Raw genomic sequence first — 19,408 nt, forward strand, 5'->3', positions numbered from 1 at the left:
ATGCAACAGGAACCACTGTGATATTTTGGGAGCTTGCAAGAGGAGTCACTGAGTGCTGCATGTTTGCAATTTAAGGAATAATAGTTAGAAATAGCACCCCTAGGAATTGAACCCAAGGCTCCAGCACTGCAAGGTGGCAATGCCAGCCATAGAATATAAGAAAGCCACATGAAAGGAGCTGTTTTGTCAAAGGTGCTATGTTGGTCTGCGGATAGTTAAGAGCTTGGGTGAAATGAAACTCTGAAGAGCAGACATGAGGAGTGCATCCCTCCACAGTATTCAATAAATGTTATGTGGAAAAACATCTTGCTGTTTTTGTTAAACTGGAATGATGTTTGGCAAACAATTTCAGCTTAAGTCATTCCTGTTTATGAAATAGAAATCCGTTTTGATGTAGGTCTACAATTTGATCTAAACTTCATGTGCTGTTTAATTTGATTTCTATTCTTCTATTCTATAAAAATACTGTGTAATCTATCTGTGATTGTTTGAAAAACATTAAAGATTCTGCACACAATATAAGGGGCACTCATACCAGGGCAATGTAACATAAAAATAGTATCAGTAATGAGCACTGAAGTTCTGTTTTTTTTCCCCATCACTTTATAAGTGTCTGTTATAAAGAATTCAGAATTTGCCTATCAGCCTGCTTTTTTCCATGTCCAATGGTCTTCCTCTTCCGTACTGTATTCCCCATGGTAGATACCAGGAACTGAAAAGTATTTACAGTATTGTATGCATGGCAACCAATTACCACTCCACATTGAATCACTGTCAGTGCTGATCCATATATCATTCCAGCCAGAACTGCCTATGTCAGATTACAAATTGCCTTTACATAATGTACCTCTGGACTGGCACATGTGTCAAAATACATGATCTCTGGAACTATCCATTTCTTGAACAGGGACACTTGTCTCAATACTTTTAAACCTGCACTGTACGGCACTGAACCATGTTGTTTTGTCTGCACTCACATGAGGTAATTGAGCTGCTTGTTTCTAGCAAGCAACGAGGTAAACAGTGAAAAGATATCTGCAGAGCCCCTGCTCGGAGGCATATGGGCAGTTCACTCAGCTGCCATGGCAACATGATTCTACAGAATGGCAAACGTCTATAGCGTTCAGCTTTTCACCCTGCCTCTCACTTGTCATGGAATGTAGTACATACTCTAATGCTAGAAACATTCTTTTTATGAGGGGTATTCAGTATTAGAACAGCATAGAGGCTACAAAGTCAATGAATGTAGGAAAGAGGAGATCTGATGAGCAAAATTTTCCCTCAGTTTGCCACTTAACAGTACCATGAACCATTGTTTGCATTTTCCAACATCTGCATTCAATTTTCTTTCTCTGCTTAGCTAACTTAATACAGTTGAGGTTTTGATCTACATTATCTGAAACCCATTTAAACTAGAGTGCCTCCATCTCTGTGCACTGAATATTGATCCTGTCAGATTAGGGACTGCAAACAGCTGTACATATGATCAGAAATGAAATGAAAAAAGAGACATTAGCTTTATAATCTCTCTGTCCCAAAAAAGACAATATCTGGCATCACATTCTTTGCATTTTTCCAATGAAAAGAAATAGGTATGAACAGTACAATCTATTAGAATGTAATATTGATTTATGTCATTTCTATGATCTAATTCAAAATTAGATCAATGCAGATGTTGATTATAATGTTCATTATATGTGTTTTAAAATTTTAAATAACAGAGAAAAATGTAACTTTGTAGCTTCTTTCCATTAAATTATAAACAATTTAAAATGGGATCTAAGAAAAAATATAAACTATAAACTTGGGATACCCACCAGGTGTCCACAACAGAAAAAATATTCTAAAGCTATATCACCCTCCAACTCACAACTGACAACCCACTGAAGCTCAGCAGGTGTGAGCCTGGTCAATACCTGGATGAGAGACCTCCTGGGAAAAACTAAAGTTGCTGCTGGAAGAGGTGTTAGTGGGTTCAGCAGGGGGTGCTTGCCCTGCGGTCTGAGTGGGCCCTAATGCCCCAGTATATTGACAGGGACACTGTAAAAAGGTGCTGTCCTGCAGATGAGACAAAACCAAGGTCTTGACTTTCTATGGTCATTAAAAATTCCACTGCATTTCTCGAGAAGTGTAACCCTGGCGTCCTGATGAAATTTCCCATTGGCCCTTACCAATCATGGCCTCCTAATAATTCCCCATCTCTGAATCATCATTCTGTTCTTCTCCCCACCGGATAGCTGGTGTATGGTGAGTGTAGTGGTGCACTATGACTGCCATTGCATCATCCAGATGGGGCTGCACATTGGTGGTGGAGGGCAGTCTTCATAACCTGTAAAGGGGTTTGAGTGGATTGTCCAGAAAAGTGCTATATAAGTATAAGGAATCTTGAGATACACATTCAATTTAGAAAATTTGCTGAATAAAGTTGTCAAAATGGCAGATATTTCAAATAAAAAAACGTATCCTTGATCTTACCACCCCCTTCACTCTACCCATCTTTAGTTCTACATTTATTTTTTCCAATCTTATTCTGCTGGCCACACAGCTGCTCATTCTCTTGAAGTGTGAGTATATACAACAACCTTCCGGCATCTATCGAAGACCCACTTTGTTGTACCCCACCTTTAGGTCGTCATACAACTCTTTATTACACTTTTGTTGTATTCTATTTCACAGTTCATTAACTGCAAGCCGTGTTGGATAATGGCATCAACTGATTAATTTAATAACATTGCATGTGATTCATAAAGTACCACTTTGTACTCACATTCCACATACAGGGATTGCTGAAACATTATTAAATAAGAAAACAGATGTAATGAAAAGAGCCTTAAATGATCAATCTTCAGTTCAAATAATGTCTGCTGGTTTGGATGCTGGTGAGACGTTCCCAAAGCTATGATCCATCTGAATGATCCAGGACAAATGCACTTGAATTAACACAGTACTTAAAAGGGCTATGTTTTGTCAAAGAAGTGTTTTTTGTCAGTGCACCACTATTGTGTTAATCTGACAAGGCAGAGACAAGAAGACTATAACACTTTTGAGGCTTTCAATAAACTCATTTATTATTTTCACACAATGAATAACATATGAACAAGGTCAACTTTATTTTATTTTTAAGTGCTCTATACTGCTAACCAGGAAATGGCAGCAAAAGAATGAGCTTTTCTTTAAGAAAAAAAAGGAAAAAAAACAACTAGATCATGAACAAACATGACCAAAAGCATGCCAGCATATATATATAAATATATACGTATGCAATTTTTACCCAATATATACCTATATATATATGCCAAATATTTGCAGTTTTAATATCCATACAATGTACAAAAATGCTTCATGAATTAAAAATCCATTACAAAAAAACATATCAAACAATGTACAAGTTTTTCCTCCGAATTTAATTAAAATACAAATAACTTTCCCCTTGTCTAAAATATGTATACATACAATCAAGTAGAACATGCAAAAAAGAAAAAAAAATCCACTCTATTAAAAAGAGGTTAAAAAACACTATGTATACAAACTAAAATATGCCAGCACAGTCAGAGCTCCAATTGTGCTCCTGTAATGTACATTGTTACATTTATTTTTCTCAATACTTCATTTGCACTTTATGTCTGAAACAACAGCATTGTTTAAAAACTTAAAAACACTTTGATGTATATGCAACCTGTGTTAACATGAGCAGTAATTCTGATATTCTTACATTTTCACTTTAGTGTTTCACAGTCAGGTAAGACTTCAGCTCTGTGTAGTGCCAATTGCCTTCATAATACAAGGTAAAGCAGTTCAAGACATATTCATCACATATGTACAGTCTGGTTTATCTTTCCATTTTCTTTTTGAAGCTTAAGAACCAGGTAACAAAAACACTTTTAAGCTTTAGAAGGCACCGGTATTTCGGCTGGTAGAGTACAGGTATCTGGTATTTCAGGCTTCACACAGCAACATAAAATTACTTTTTTTTTCAGAGAAATCCTTTTTTATGCTGGCTTAATGACTAACTATCTCTGCTGTCTCTGTACCAAGAGTGTCTTGTACTGCCACAAATAATAGTAATGCTTTAATGGTTGTGATTTTTACATTTTGGTTAGAGTAGAACATTCAAATTTAGCTTCTTTCAGAAATGAACCATGAAACCCAGTTAGAGTGGTTTGATATAAAATACTTTGACATGGTTTTGTAATGGAAATATTTTAGTCTTTTTTTGGCAATGTCTCAGAATGAATCAGTCCAAACCCATGTAGGTCTACAAGCCTTGCATTTGTACAACTGACAGAAGAAATAGCTGCTAGCTTGTTTATTATTGGCTACGAAACTACACAATTCAACTTTAGTCTCAGCAGTGCTCAGCTCATTTTAGGCTGTATCCTGCTGGAGCTATAGCTGGACACCTTGACAGGAACCATTATGCAGACCCACGTTTCTGTAAAACACAGTTTGCATTCATGCAGTCAGATCCAGTTTAATTACACTATTTACAATCGACTTCTAGATTAATTAAACTTCAGATTAAGGCTCTACTGCAAGAAAGGACTTTCTGACCCTTTGCAGTAATAGTTGCAATGATAGTCACTTTTTGCACACGTTGCAAATTATTATTATTCATTATAATTTTTTTTTACATTTATTGTTTTCTTGAAATTAAATAAGACCACTTATTTATCTTTGTGAAAGGGTGGACCCAAAACAGAAAGCTGAATTTACAGATCAATTCAACAGTTTGTTGCAAAGTCACAATCCACCAGCAGCGTACTCATATAACCTGATGCATAGCACATAGAAGAAGTGGGGACGCCACACAAGACACAGCCTAGGGATTAATACAATCATGGGAGGAAGCAAAGGTATGGGGGCAGAGGTTTGCAGCTGCAGTCCTGGAGGGCTGCAGGGTCTTCTGAATGCTGTTCCACCTGAGCTCTTTGCTGCCTAATTGAAATATTAACTTATTCAGATCAGTTTTGCCTTTTTCCCAGCTCTTAAAATGTGGGCCATTAAACCACAAATCCTGTCGGACTGCTGCTGCCCCGAAGGAATGAGGCTGTGCACCATTGACCAGGGCCCCTGTGTAATGCTGGATAGGAGAACTAGAATCCACACTAAAAAAATCACTTTTGTGATCCATTGAAATGATTTACAAGACTTTCCATCTTATAGCTGTCAACAGTACAAAAACAAAATTAAGGTTTCATATTAAGCTATATAAAAGGACTACTGTCTTAAATCAATGTTTTTCAGGCACACTGAGTTGGAATAAAAATTCTGAGTATAGGATAACTTCTCCCTTGCTTGTATAATCTGCGCAGATAATTTTATGCCTTGGGAAACACACATAAGGCACATCAACAACTGCTTTCAGACTACAGTACTACTGTTTCCCAAAAACTACAGAGCCTATAAGGGAATGCATTAACTTAATGTCATGAACTATACAAAATTTCTGTTGATTGTTACTTTCCATATGTGGCCACTGGACACATCAACACAATACTGACCTAAGTTCATAATGAATGTTTCCCTAAACAAGAGTAATTTGCCAGCTTTCACGGCAGAAACTAGATATGCAAAACATGACGGATACCATATTTCCAAACAGCTTCTCTTTCTGTTCGTTTCTAGTAAACAGTGCTTTTTCACTTGTTCTTTTATTATTGCCATTTTGCCCTGGTATATTGGGTGTCACAGAGACCGCAAATCATCTTTTAACCCCCAGCCTTACAACACAAATAGCAGACAAACTTTGGTTACTATACTTGAAAACTTTCTGGTAACTACACTTACAAAAGTTTACTGTAATTCTTCTGGTAATTTGGACACAATCATCTCTAAACAATATGCATTCTGAAATTAATGGAAGTATATACTGTATATCTTGCACCTTTAAGGCTTGGGTTTTGCATGGGGTCCTATGTAACAACATTAATATCACTGTTAATTTCAATTAATTTTGTTCCAACTATGAACCAAACAGTATATCTTATGTCAAATACTTTTTGTATCTTATTACGATACTTGATAGGTTAACTTTATAACTCCTTAAAGGTTAATTCTTAAAGTTAACCCTAGTTTTGCTTCTTCCGGATTCAGAAGTTGAAATAACTTCTGGCATCAACAGTTTTTCATCTCCTTTGCATTTTTTCCATGCACAACTAAATATATACCAAATGAATGAATGAAAGACTTTTGAAAAAATGTATGCAGAAAGAACTGATACAACACATTTGTAAGTCCAGTGCTACTACACGGTATTCCATACCAGATTTTAACAGGAACATTATACATTTTAAGGCTTAATTAAGGATTTAAGTGCTGATTTTATAAATAGAATTATAAATTAAATTGATTTTATTGACAGCCGAAAGCAACTGACTTTGTAAAAGACAACAGTTTTAACACCATGTTAAAATAATTACTTGACTGGTATTTGAATGACAGGGAATATTTTGGTTGCTCTGTTCTTATTTTTTAACTACTATGTATGTGACGTACCCACTTCATATAAATAATGAATCTGGATCCTTTTATCTGAAAGCAAACATGTCTCAAGTCACACCCATCTCTATTTTTGGTTAAAAATAATACCCAACTTTCATGTTCCAGGGTACAACACACTTCACTACTTTTTAAGCCAGTAAGTCAAAAATACTTTCTGAAACACACTGTACAGCGAAAAGGCATGTATTGTAAGAAGAAAATGTTCCTATGTACAGTCAGACCTCTTGAGTAACGAAGCTGGCATGACAGCATTCATTAGGTCTTATTATTCCAAAGTATTGCCATCCTCCCACCAGTTCAGAAAAAAAATCAATTCAGAACAGGGGGACAGAGTTCAATGAAAACAAAGATCGGTCAATGTGTTGTCATTGCAATAAATGCACTGTGCTTTAACAAAATTAGTAATCCAAGGCAAAATAACTGAAGCTGCACAGTATAAGCTAATGAATCATTGTTTATATACTTGCTGGTTAGATGTGGCAGAGCCAGAGTTAGGAGACAAAGTTAAGATATAGTATGAGTGGGGCAGGATTTTGCAGGAGTCCAATACACCATGGTAGTGTCTTCAGTAGACCAAAGAAAGTAAAAGCCAACTGCAGCAGAGATGCAATGTATTTCCTGTTACGTGTTGACAGGTGTATCCTGCAGAACTGACCAAGTTCTCCTTTGGAATCCTCCAAGAATGCCCATAATACTTGAATATAGAAAAAAACAAAGGCTAAAGTGCAAGGAGGATTCATTGCGCAGATTGTACGGTTGAAAAACTGGTCGATGAAAGGGCGGAGCTGCCAAGCTTTCTCCCTGGGACTACAACCTCGTCTTTCTCCATTCCTCGACACCGTCGTGGCCGCTTGACTCGGACGTCCTCCTGGCTCTGGTGCCAGCGCTTTCCGCTCTTGGGCTGCACCCTTGCCATGTGGACCACAGACTCAATCGCGTCCATGATGGAATCTTGCTTGGCAAACTCCAGAGTCTCAGGCACAACGTTCGTGCGCAGGCTTCTCTTACCAGGAAGATCAATGCATTTCTCCAGCACAGGCATTTGACCCAAGGATTCATCATCCAACAGGACAGGCTGCTTTCTGGGTCTTCCCCTCCTCCTCTTCACAATGTTGTTTCCGGTCTTCGCCTGTCGCTGGAGCCGTTTTGCCTTCAGGATTTTGTTGACGTGGTCTAGGTTCTTCTTAGTGGAAAGGATTTTGGAAAAGGTACACATCTTGCGCACTTCACACTGTATCTCCTCAATCTCTTTCCGTTTAAACCTCTTCTTCAAGGGTGGGCTATTATCTAACAGAGAAAAGAGAAAAAATTGGTAACTTGCATCAGAAAGGAAATGATGGCTAAGTTAAAACCTAACAGAGCTCCAGGTTTTCATTCCTCTTTTATTTTTTTATTGTTCTGGGAAACCAGGAGTTTCATATTGGTTTGTATTATTACACACTTATTTTATGCTTTAAAAGCACAACCACTGCAGTGTATTACATACAGAGACTATATACTGTATAGTAGCAAAGAGAATGCAAGTTCTAAACTGAGACAACAATTAAACAAACTGCAATAAGAAAAGTACATTTTTGTCAACTTTACTTAAATACAGTAACTATGCACAACACTGTTATTTTTAAACAAAACAATGCTCACAAACATTTGTTTCAGTTCTTTTGCAAACAGGCCCCACAAATATTACAGCTAGTCCAAATTTGCAAAAAACTATAACAGCAGCCATATCACACTGCAACTCACAACTGGCAACCCACTGAAGCTAAGCAGGTGTGAGCCTGGTCAGTACCTGGATGGGAGACCTCCTGGGAAAAACTAGGTTGCTGCTGGAAGAGGTGTTAGTGGGGCCAGCAGGGGGTGCTCACCCTGTGGTCCATGTGGGTCCTAATGCCCCAGTATAGTGATGGGGACACTATACTGTAAACAGGCGCCGTCCTTCGGATGAGACGTAAAACCGAGGTCCTGACTCTCTGTGGTCATTAAAAAAAAATCCCAGGGCGCTTCTCGAAAAGAGTAGGGGTGTAACCCCGGTGTCCTGGCCAAATTTCCAATTGGCCCTTACCAATCATGGCCTCCTAATACTCCCCCTCTATGAATTGGCTACATTACTCTGCTCTCCTCCCCACTGATAGCTGATGTGTGGTGAGCGTTCTGGCGCACTATGGCTGCCGTCGCATCATCCAGGTGGATGCTACACATTGGTGGTGGTGGAGGAGAGTCCCCATTACATGTAAAGCGCTTTGAGTGGAGTAATTATTGTTGTGTAAGCAATTATTATTATTATTACTTGCCACATAATGGTTTTAGAAAAGGCAATCAAATTTGCTGTGAAATCATGTGACCTATCCATGCAGCAATGTTGTTGAAAACAAAAACCATACATATGTCCTTTATCCGTCTTTTGTATAACTCCGACATCCCATCTCTACCTTTGCAGCTACTTTTGGCTAACTCCTCAGTCTATGGCCAGGAGGTTGGTCCTTAGCCAGCTCTTACTATGACTCAGGACTCAAATATTTAATTCTTGGTTGTTGTTATTCCTCATGAGTGGATATTTTTGACAAAATCCAACATGGCTGCCAAACACTGTGATTTACTGATTTCTTGAACACTTCTAAATCTAGGGCAGAAAGGTACTTCATGGCCTATAGTTCATACCTCTACCACAAGTGTCTTCAGAGAAGCAGGCTTTTAAAAGTTGTCCAAACTTCCTGATAAACTCGACATCACCACTAAATCATAAATCATATGATCTTCATTTTTGTTCTGCACCAACCTAAAATTACCCTCTAAAATCATGGCTTCATCCATGGCATGGAATCTACAAGTACTGAACACCATGGGAGAACAATAAAACACAATTACAATAGGAGTTATTAGTTATATAACCTTCAACTGAAGTCACAGGTTAAAATACAAAATATTGAAACTAGGACTCGAAGGTAATTTTGCAGTTAGACTTTACGGAGAGTTCAAATACCATGTTTAATGCCATTCCAAAGCTGTGGACAAAATATGAGTCTACAATACTGTAGTACAGATAAATAATGCCATACATTGAAATGCATAGAAATTGAACATAAATTAAATTTGAGTGCCACCTAATTTCACAGAGAGTGGTTTAATATTTTAATATAGATGTCAAACCATGTGACCAATGTCTTAAAAACCTATATCTAGTCTTTGGTCAAAATTGCTGTATACTCCAATATTGCTGCTCATCCATGTGATCTATGAGGCATATTTTTATATGCCATAAACTTCCTATGAAGCTCTAAAATCAAAAGATATCTTACAGAAATTGTCCAAGGATATGCGTTTTAAAGAGTTTTATTTTGAAATACTGGCAGGTGAATGACAATAATTAACCATTGTAATAGGGTTCCAGCCTCTCATTCCTTGGTCGCTTAATTACTATTGAAGGGTTGAGGCAGAATACAACCCCTCAGTTAAAGGCGAGAAGAAAACACAGCTGTAACAAGCTTGTAGATTTCATTTCACATAAGGGAGAACAAAGACCTCTTCTGTAATGGCAGGAAATCCACAGAAATGTCTCCTTCAGTCATGTTGTTACAGTGACTTATTTCCAAACATCTGGAGTACAGATATCTACTCTTTTGAGCACAACAAAAGCAATTTCCATGTAAAGATCTCTTTAAATTTACAAACTGGCACAGAACAAGAAAGCAGAGCCATACTGTTCCTCTTACAACCATTAATTTGATATGAATTCTAGACATAATGTTGATTTCCTGTGCCCATGTTTTATAGTATTTAGCAGAGCTACCATCACGTACTTTCACTGAAAAACACAAGTAACATTCCACTCCATCAGATTTTTTTTATTTATGTAGGCTAACAAGGGTGCTCTGCGAGTATTAAAATGTTTAATATAATATTTCCATTAAGAATGAATATATAGACTAAAATCACATAATCATAAATCATCATAAATATCTAGACGAAAGTTTGTCACCAAGATAAACTACGAATTAAGACGGTGATTATAACAAATAAATTGACAGAAACTGAATTCAACCTATGCTTTTGTTTACTCAGATACTAAGGGATTCATTTACTTCACCTTAAGAAAAATTAGACTTAAGGACTATCCACATTTACAAACTTTCTTAGTTCTAAAGTATGTGTAGAATAAATTATACCTTAGAAATTATTTACATGAGATCTGAGTCTATACCATACAAACATTTAAAAACTGATGCAATTTTAAAAAAGACAAAGAAAGGCTTTGAAACTCATTACAGTCTTAAATGATTTGGAAATATCCACTTGTAAACAAAAACACAAGGTCTATTTACACCTGAAAGATAATAGCATCAATATACATAATTAAACAAATATGAACCAATCCATCTTATCAGTTACCATTTGAATGTAATCAGTGTTCTCCTGCAAGCCTTGCATATAAGGGCCTGTAAATTCATGCAATAAACTGCAGGACTAAGAACTATAGGTAATTAATTTACTGCCTTTCCACTTCAGAATTCTGAGTTTTGGAACCCAGCCCAGTCCAAAAAAGAAATTGTATTTCTACCGGCCTCATGTGGAATGAGTTCAGACAGCCTTAGCGTTGCCCTAGGATAGGTGCCAGAAAATGTATTCCACCTCTGAAATCTATCCTGAGTACACCTATCCTTAGAGAACACCCTTCTCCCCTTTATCACATTAAGTTTGGGCAGTTTTCCCAGAAAACAAACAAAACTGAGATGAATTGAACTTACTAGGCAAAAATAAAAAGCGTCAAATAAAACAAGCAATAAATTACCAGCATAAAGAAGGTGGATATTAGAATACCTTTGATTTGTGACAAACCCAAAAGTCAGCACTTTCAAAAATGATAAATTAAGAAGTAGCTGTGATGTACGGTATTCCCCAAATATTCTTGCCTGGGCGGTAAGAAGAAAAATAAGAAAGGCTGTAAACTTAAGGTTGTTTTGAACACCAAATCCTGCAGTAACAGTTTTGGGGCTAAATACAAATTCTTAGCTCAGTTCAGAAATAACAAAGCAAACGCCCATTTCCTTCTTATTGACCAAATCCTAAGCTATAGCCTTATGAACGTGAATATTACCAACTATTAAAAACTCTTGAAAAAAATGTTGTCATGTACAGTATAAAAACATTTTTTCACACTCACACAAATGCCACACTCTTTAAAAATCCTTGGCTAGAGAACTAGAGATAAATGAGGTATCCATTTTTATTTTTATTGTTGTTGTTTTTTTGCAGGGAGATCTCCCAACAAATTAAATGAAATCTAATCTAATGATTGCTTGGGTGTCACTAAGTCAAATGACACATGTTATTGAGGATGATACTTGAATACCCCAGAACCGAGCTTTGATTGCATCAAGACTGAGAACTCCTGGGGGTGACAAATGGAGTAGTTGATGGAAGTCTTTTGTTTCCCAGAGCTACTTTCTCCATACAAATGGAAACATAAGAATCTAAGAAAGGTTACAAATGAGAGGAAGCCATTCAATCCATCTTGACCATTTAGCTGCTGGTAACTTATTGATCTGAGGAGCTCATCCAGCTGCCAGTGAGTACTGGATTTGACAGTTCACATAGTCAAGATGGGTCAAAATCTAAATGATGCTTAAATAATGAAAAACCTTTAGAAAATCTGATTTGCCAAAACTAGGAGGTCAAAAGGTACATCGGGCATCAAAGGATAAACATTCCTATGTTTATAACGCAGTTTCTCTTGTGTTATACATATTTTGAAGAAATGGATCGCTTTCAATTGATTATTATGACACAACTATTCTCAAATGACCTCCATGAATATTCTTCTCTATAGGAAGTTATTGTAAAATATAAATATTGAGCAATTTGATTTTGTAACTCATAATACAGTTTATTCACTTTCACTGTCAATTATTTTTACTTGAATAAAAAAAGATAAAAGACCTCCACTTGAACTAACAATTTTGTATTGTGAACCCTTGATTCTGTCAAAAATGTATTTCTTTGCATACTGTGGGAAAAGTACAGTAAATGAACAACTTCATGGCAGCTATTATTGCTTACATAATCTATAGCACCAAACTAAGCTCTTGTACAACATTGTGATCTTAACATCCTGTCAAAGGACATTTAGCAAATCTCTTCTGGCATGAATGACATTGTAAAAGGAATTCTATGAAATAGTTAAACCAAATTCACATTGTCAGAAAGATCTTAAAATTTTGTGTGGGATCAGTTGTACACAGTGGCAAATTCAGAGCTCTTTTTCTTTAGCAACCTTCACCACTTTGTGTACAAATGCAGGGAACACTCATCAATAAAAATCTCCTTTATATTCTCAACAGAGCTCTTGAGTCCTATTGATTTGTTTCACCCCAAATCACACAAATAATTATTTTCAAATATCTCTATCCTAAGTGCCTACTGTACATTAGGGAGAAACTAGAGCTGAGCCTTTAGTGGTGAAGAGCTCAGTACAACCCTATGTTTTTCATACTTAGCATACTGTAGGTACAGCTGACATATGTAAAAGACAATGCACACCATTTCCATGAATCCATGAAGAAGACATAAACCTGCCTAAACCATTTTTTTCCAACATCGATCAAAACATTCTCTCAGAAAAGACAATGCTAATCTGTCAAACAGGATTTCTTCTCTCTACTATTATTTGAAAGAACAATTATGAAATATCATACTATGACCATTTTCAGACCACATAAATTCCAATTATTTTTAAATAGAAATTTGTGGGCTGCAATACCTATCAGAAAAAAAAGATTTTAGACATTATAGGGTAAAGGAAACATTTCTGCTGTTAAACCTATATTGGGAACACAGCATGGTCATAGCATAGAGTAGTTGTTTTGATCATATCTAATCATTAAAAATCATCAGCCTCTTGCAAAAACAAAGCATAAGGTGAACGTTTAATGGACTATAATTTTCAAATCATATTTAATGGAAATAAAATGGGAAAAAACATTTCAAATATTACTCCATAAACTCCTTAAAAGCAGTACTCCTATCCATTTTTCAAATTGGAGTGACAAAGAGATTTACATCACTTTCAATGAGCATGACTTTGGCATGTACCAGGATTCAAAATCTCAATACAAGCTTCCAGGCTCCTTCCAGGCTTCTTTTTATGTTTCCGACTCCGCTCTGCAATTCATTCTTATGATGCCCCCTAGAGGGAAGAGGTTCTCATGAACTCAACAAATAATCTGTTTGACTACAGGGTCAGATGAAAGGAACCCTTTACATTGTTCCATTGTAACCTTGTTCCTAGTCCCCTATGTACACTCTGCCCAGGGCCACTATGAACAGCTTTTTATGCAAGTTTTGGGAATGTCCAAAAGCGGTTATGTTCTTGAAATGAGTCTCGTTTTGTCTGTATACTGTATATGTCCCCTGGGACTGAAATGGCTGGATTAACTGCAACTAAAAAGTTGTTGGCACAGTGTTGGAAGGCTCTTCAATGGCATCTCTGGATTCGGGTTTATCCTGAGATTATTCATGTGGGGCTTCCAAATGCTAGGACTCATAGGGCCAGTGCCCAAAGCCTTGTTTCAGGAGTTTCTGTTGTAGTGACCCTATTTAAAAAGGCCTATTTTAGAGGATTTCATACAATGAGCATTGGTGTATAATGTTATTGATATACTGTAATGTTCTTGTTTTCCTCTTGTATTTTATTTGAAAAAATATCAAGTGAAATTAATTTTTGAGAAGTAAACTGCACTGTAAATTCAAGCCCAGGCCACATCCTTATAATGTAACTTAGCACACTGCCAACTGCCATTAATTTTGTTGTTTTGTGAGTTTCCTATTATGGATAGAACTTTTCTAAAAAGATTAGTTTCTTTGACTTTTGAATTTTTCAGAACTATGTGAATGATGCACTAATGTTTAATTTAGTTTTTCTCTTCATTCAAGTTATCCATATTATTTCTGCTATCTTTCTCTGCATTACACAACTCAGATAATATGGATGACATGTTGGTAGAATGGATGGGTTCTATCAAACTAAGACTAAAATGATATCCATCCTGCACTTTTATTACAAGAAACAAGCCATTCCTCTGCTCCAAAGAAGCCACAAATCATCCCACCAGAATTAATGCTATTCTCAATCAAGTCATGCATTTTTACACACTTCATATGGGTTAATGACATTGAATTTTGTGGGACTCCAAAAAGGATTACAAAAAATGAGACATCTACTAAAAACACTTTAGTATGGGCTCCTTAAATATTTGCATCTAAGAAAACAAACAGTAATTTAGTTCAGGGGGAGGTCTCCTAATGTTTAATATAAACCATGGCAACCAACTGTTTTTCTATATGACTGTTAGGAAACCAGTCAATGCTACAGTTAAGAATCAGTGCTTCATGAATAGTTTTTTAGTTTGGGAGCCAATAGCTCTAATGAAAAGGACTGTTCTTACAAGTTCCCACTCTCTCTGCTGTATTTAAATTGCACACTGTACACGCATCTAAGTGTAATTATATAGCTGAAAGCAAGCTGTGCCAAAATATTTTGCTTGTGTGTGGTCAGGTGTTTACTTGTTAAATAAAAGATTCATGTATCCACAGCAGTCTCTGTAGTCCTTTTCCAAACACTTTTTCTTTCCAACAACTCAGTTATAGTACTTTTTGTCTACAAGGGTAAAAGATAAATATAAAAAATTCACTAAGTCAAATACCAAATATATTTTAAAACCAAATTATGCAATGTTTACTTTACTCTGTGAAAAAAGTGAACTTATTTGCCAAGTGTAAAAATATCTATATGTTTCAAATTGTTGGAAGTTTTTTTTTTAATCCCGGTCAATTTCCCGAATTATTGAACATGCTGTTTTCTTAAGTTTTTGTACCTAAAATACTTTGCTTATTTAAAAAAAACATGAAAACAGTATTAAATCTAGAATAGGAAGAATGACAAAACTGTTTTGTGACTGTTAAACTACCGAAATGAAACCCTTAAAATTCACACTTAAACAAATTTGTAGTAAATTACATGTAGCACTGCTTATGTTCTCCTAGCCTTAGGGATGCTCATCTACAAGAGAATGGCAGAACAAGTATTTGACACTGATAAAAATATCTTATGAAGCAAGGATCTTCCCAGCTGTTTATAAGCTGCAGCTCCCATCATAGCATAGAGATGCAGGAAGGGACTACAAATGCCGAGCATTGAGTACACAGTCACATTATACCTTCATGCAGTACACTCCATTTTCCTAGAAGATCTTCTTTTGGAGAACAGCAGTAACTGAAGTGAGGAAGAACACCAAGGAACTACTAAAACCACTCATGAAAAGGTCAGCTGTAATGACTTGTAATTCTACTCCATTATAATCACTAATCACAGCTAGGACCCTTAGACTCTCAGTTCCTTTTACTCCATGCCCATACGCACCACTTTGCCATCATTCATCTGAAGAATGCATTACCTCAGCTAGGAAATCCTTTGCTGATGAAACAGTACTTTTTTTTTTTACTGTCGCCACAGATTTTTTTTATGATATCAGAAACTTCAAAGCAAGAAGGAAAAGGTTGTTCTTTACATTTTTAATGATACTGTGTGTAGACAGTAATGGATTTATTCTATAATATTATAATTAGATTCTAATTATTATATGAGAGTCGTTCTATAATAATCTTATAAGAAAGTGTAGTTAGTGATCTAACAATCATATGGTTAATATAAGGTTTGTAGCAAGTGTTCAAATTCCAGTGGTACTATAGATCAATGGCAAATGTTTTCATCTGCCCTCAAACTTCAGTGTTTTTACTGTTATTAAGTTACATGATTACTAAAATATAAACTAATAAAAGACTTGAATATCTGGCATTTATTAAGGTTTGTTATAAAAGCAGTTACAAAAATTACATTGGGACCATCTAGCCTGATTGACAGTGTCTGATTTATCCAAGGATCTTATCCAGCTCTTTCCTCAAGCCAGGCTATCAATTTCAACAATAAGGCTGGGCAGTTTGTTCCACACTTCCACAAGCCTTTGGATAAAGCTGAGCCTCCTGTTACAGATTTTAAATACACTTCCACAAAGTCTTCATTTGTGTCCTCTGGTTCTGGTTTTATTTTTCATTAAGAAGTCTACAAGGTTACATTTTTCAATGATTCTCATGTTTTTTGAATTTCTGAATTTTGAATCTGCTACTCATTACATAAAAGTGATTGATGAAGACTTGTCTGCCACACTGAGCAAGAAAACTATTTCACATTGTTTTCATTAGCACTCAATGAGGGCTCAGCTTTATCTGGAAAAAAAGAGGAAATGGGGTTTAAGCGCCTACATATCCACAACACAGTTAAGAAAATGTTTGTGCCATTCTACTCCACCAGTGTATGTAAGCAAAGATTTTCATTTGTTTCAGTCCTTGCCTTATTTCAAGAAAAAGTAATAAAGGTTCACTAAAAGCAAGAAAAGGGGTCAGGTGATGGTGAAGATAGAAGTGTAAGCTTTAACACTCTTAAGATGGTTAAAATAAACTAATATACAATTCTATAATGCAGCCATCTGTGGTGTTTCATGTCATGTTGTCCTAGTTTAAAGATAAATTGTTACATTTCTCAGATTGCACAGTTACGTGGCTCTCTGTGTAACTGCAATCCACTTATGTGTCTGTAGTCTTCTTGTCTAAAAGCTTGCCCACTTTCTATTACAGACCAAACAATTACAACAAGCATACAAAAAAAGATTTAAAATAAGGATAAGAGATTTGCCCCATCTAGCTTATTTAGTTGCTTTAAAGAATCAGGGTTCTCTTTCTGCTACTTTCACTCGGTCTTTTTTGTGAACTAAGTGAATTCTGTTCGTAGTTGTACTTTCAACTCATGTCGGCTGGTTCAGGTTTCACTATTGATTCTGAAGGAAACTCTTGGGTTGACTTTACTTTGTCAATGCCTTTGAGGATTTAGAATTTTTGGATCATGTCCCATTGTAGTCTTCTTTTCAAGTCTAGAGAGATTCACTTCTTTTAGACTGCCAGTGCAGGAGATTTATGTGTGGGAATGTCTCTGGTCACTGTTCTCGAGACTGATTTCAGAGCAACAATACCTTATTTTGTAATGTGGTCAAAATATTAAAAAATGAAGTATTAACAATGCCTGGAATGATTTTAATTTAACATCCCTGGATTATAATCCCTTTAAATACACTTTGAGGCATAATACCAGATATTTACTGCTTATACCACATTAATGATACAAGATACACATGATGTGTTAGGATAAAGACTTGTCTGTTTCATAAGTAACTTTATGTTTTTGCTACCCACACGTAACACACTAAACTTTATTTACACAATGTGCACCACATCAATCTTCACTAATGAATCTCCTTTGCCTCTTCAGCAGTGTTAATCTACATCTACTAATTGACATAGATTAATAAAAAATACAGCCCTAATACACATCACTGTAGTACTCCTCTAACCACACCAACCAAATTGGAGTATTTACCTCTCTTGTTTTCTATCCAATAATATGTTTTCAATCCAAATACATACCTTACCTTGATGCATACTCCCTACAATTTAAGAGATACTCCTTGAGGGGGAACTTTATCAAAAACCTTCTGACAGTTAACATGGGCAGTTAATATGGGTGCGAAACCATACTGTACATACAAATATACAATCCAGCTTCAAGATCAAAGTAGTAAAACCCAACTTGCAAGCATTTAGCTTCTTCCAGTTAGTTCTTCCATTTGAAATTAGAATGATTTATTGTGCCAATAATCAAATGTACAACAGGACAAAATTTTGACATTTTTAATAACCATTTTTATGGACTCAGCACACTTATCAAGGAGGCATTATCTATAGTACATGTTTGAATCCCAGTTGAAATCACCCCTTCATTGACCTGTACCTTAAATTCCCAAAGAATTGATTCAGTATGGATGCTGAATCACCTGCTGAGGCAATTTTACTGCAATTTACCACAACCTGCTTGTTGTGAAGTGATGTTTTTGTAAGGCTAAATACAGAAATAACACTGCAGATGATGACCTCAGTGTAAGCATATCATTTACTGTTGCTTCCAGAAAGTCCCTAGTGAGAAACAACATCACGTTTTAAAAACAAAAGCACTAATTCATTTTCTGTGTTTAGCTGTTAAATAAAGAGTGACTTGTATGAGCTTATGTTGCTTTTGGCTAAAACGCAACGCTTAAATTGCAGGGAGCTAAGTAAACAGTCACAGTTTTTAAGTTGTTTCAAAGACAGCCACATTCAAGCTCATTGTTGAAATAAGAAGTGTATTATTAGAAGTACATTAATCACAGATTTTTAGTGTTTCACCATACGTGTTATTGAAATATTATGGAGTAAATCTGAACAACATTGTCAAATGCAGCAGTTCGTTTGATATTATGGAATAATATGTTAGCAGCTTGAGTTCTTTGAGCATAACACCAAAACTTCATGCTTCATGAAAATGTTTACTTTCAAATGTTGAGTGAGTTTTAAGGAGTGATTGGTTGACTTAACTCCTGGTCAAAAAAGGGAGGCTCTAGTGGAAGCTACAGTATATTTTCATCATCGTAATATAAACAAATCTGTCTGAAGTCCAATAGCTGAACTGTGAGGAGCACTGTGAAACACTAACACTGTTTTTTCCCTTTATAAAACTACATCCATCTCATATAAGAAAAAATGTAACTTACAAAATGTTGTATATTAGACAATTAAAAGGTAAGTTTTCATACTATGTGAAATTAAATTTCTGTTAGTGGTATTGGTTGTCAATCTTATGTATGTCGCACTCTTATATGGTACATTCCCTTTTAGAATTGATCATTATAAATATTATAGTACTTTAAGCTTATAAAAGTGCACTATTATTGTTATTATTATTATTATTATTGTTATTATTATTATTATTATT

At 35.8% G+C, this 19,408-nt stretch overlaps 1 protein-coding gene across 5 annotated transcripts in view; it reads right to left on the reverse strand.

The window, feature by feature from the left end:
* Window positions 1–3,041: 3,041 nt before the first annotated feature.
* setbp1 (SET binding protein 1) overlaps window positions 3,042–19,408 on the reverse strand; it is a 101,071-nt gene continuing 84,704 nt past the window's right edge. For all 5 annotated transcript variants that reach the window (XM_088629584.1, XM_088629580.1, XM_088629581.1 and 2 more), the window contains one exon: window positions 3,042–7,788. In XM_088629584.1, coding sequence (XP_088485710.1) covers window positions 7,238–7,788 — 551 coding nt within the window. In that variant the 3' untranslated portion in view covers window positions 3,042–7,237. The remainder of the gene's footprint in view (window positions 7,789–19,408) is intronic.

The sequence above is a fragment of the Lepisosteus platostomus genome, chromosome 4 (genome assembly GCF_059453375.1).
Source record: "Lepisosteus platostomus isolate fLepPlt1 chromosome 4, fLepPlt1.hap1, whole genome shotgun sequence".
Lineage (NCBI taxonomy): Eukaryota > Metazoa > Chordata > Actinopteri > Semionotiformes > Lepisosteidae > Lepisosteus > Lepisosteus platostomus.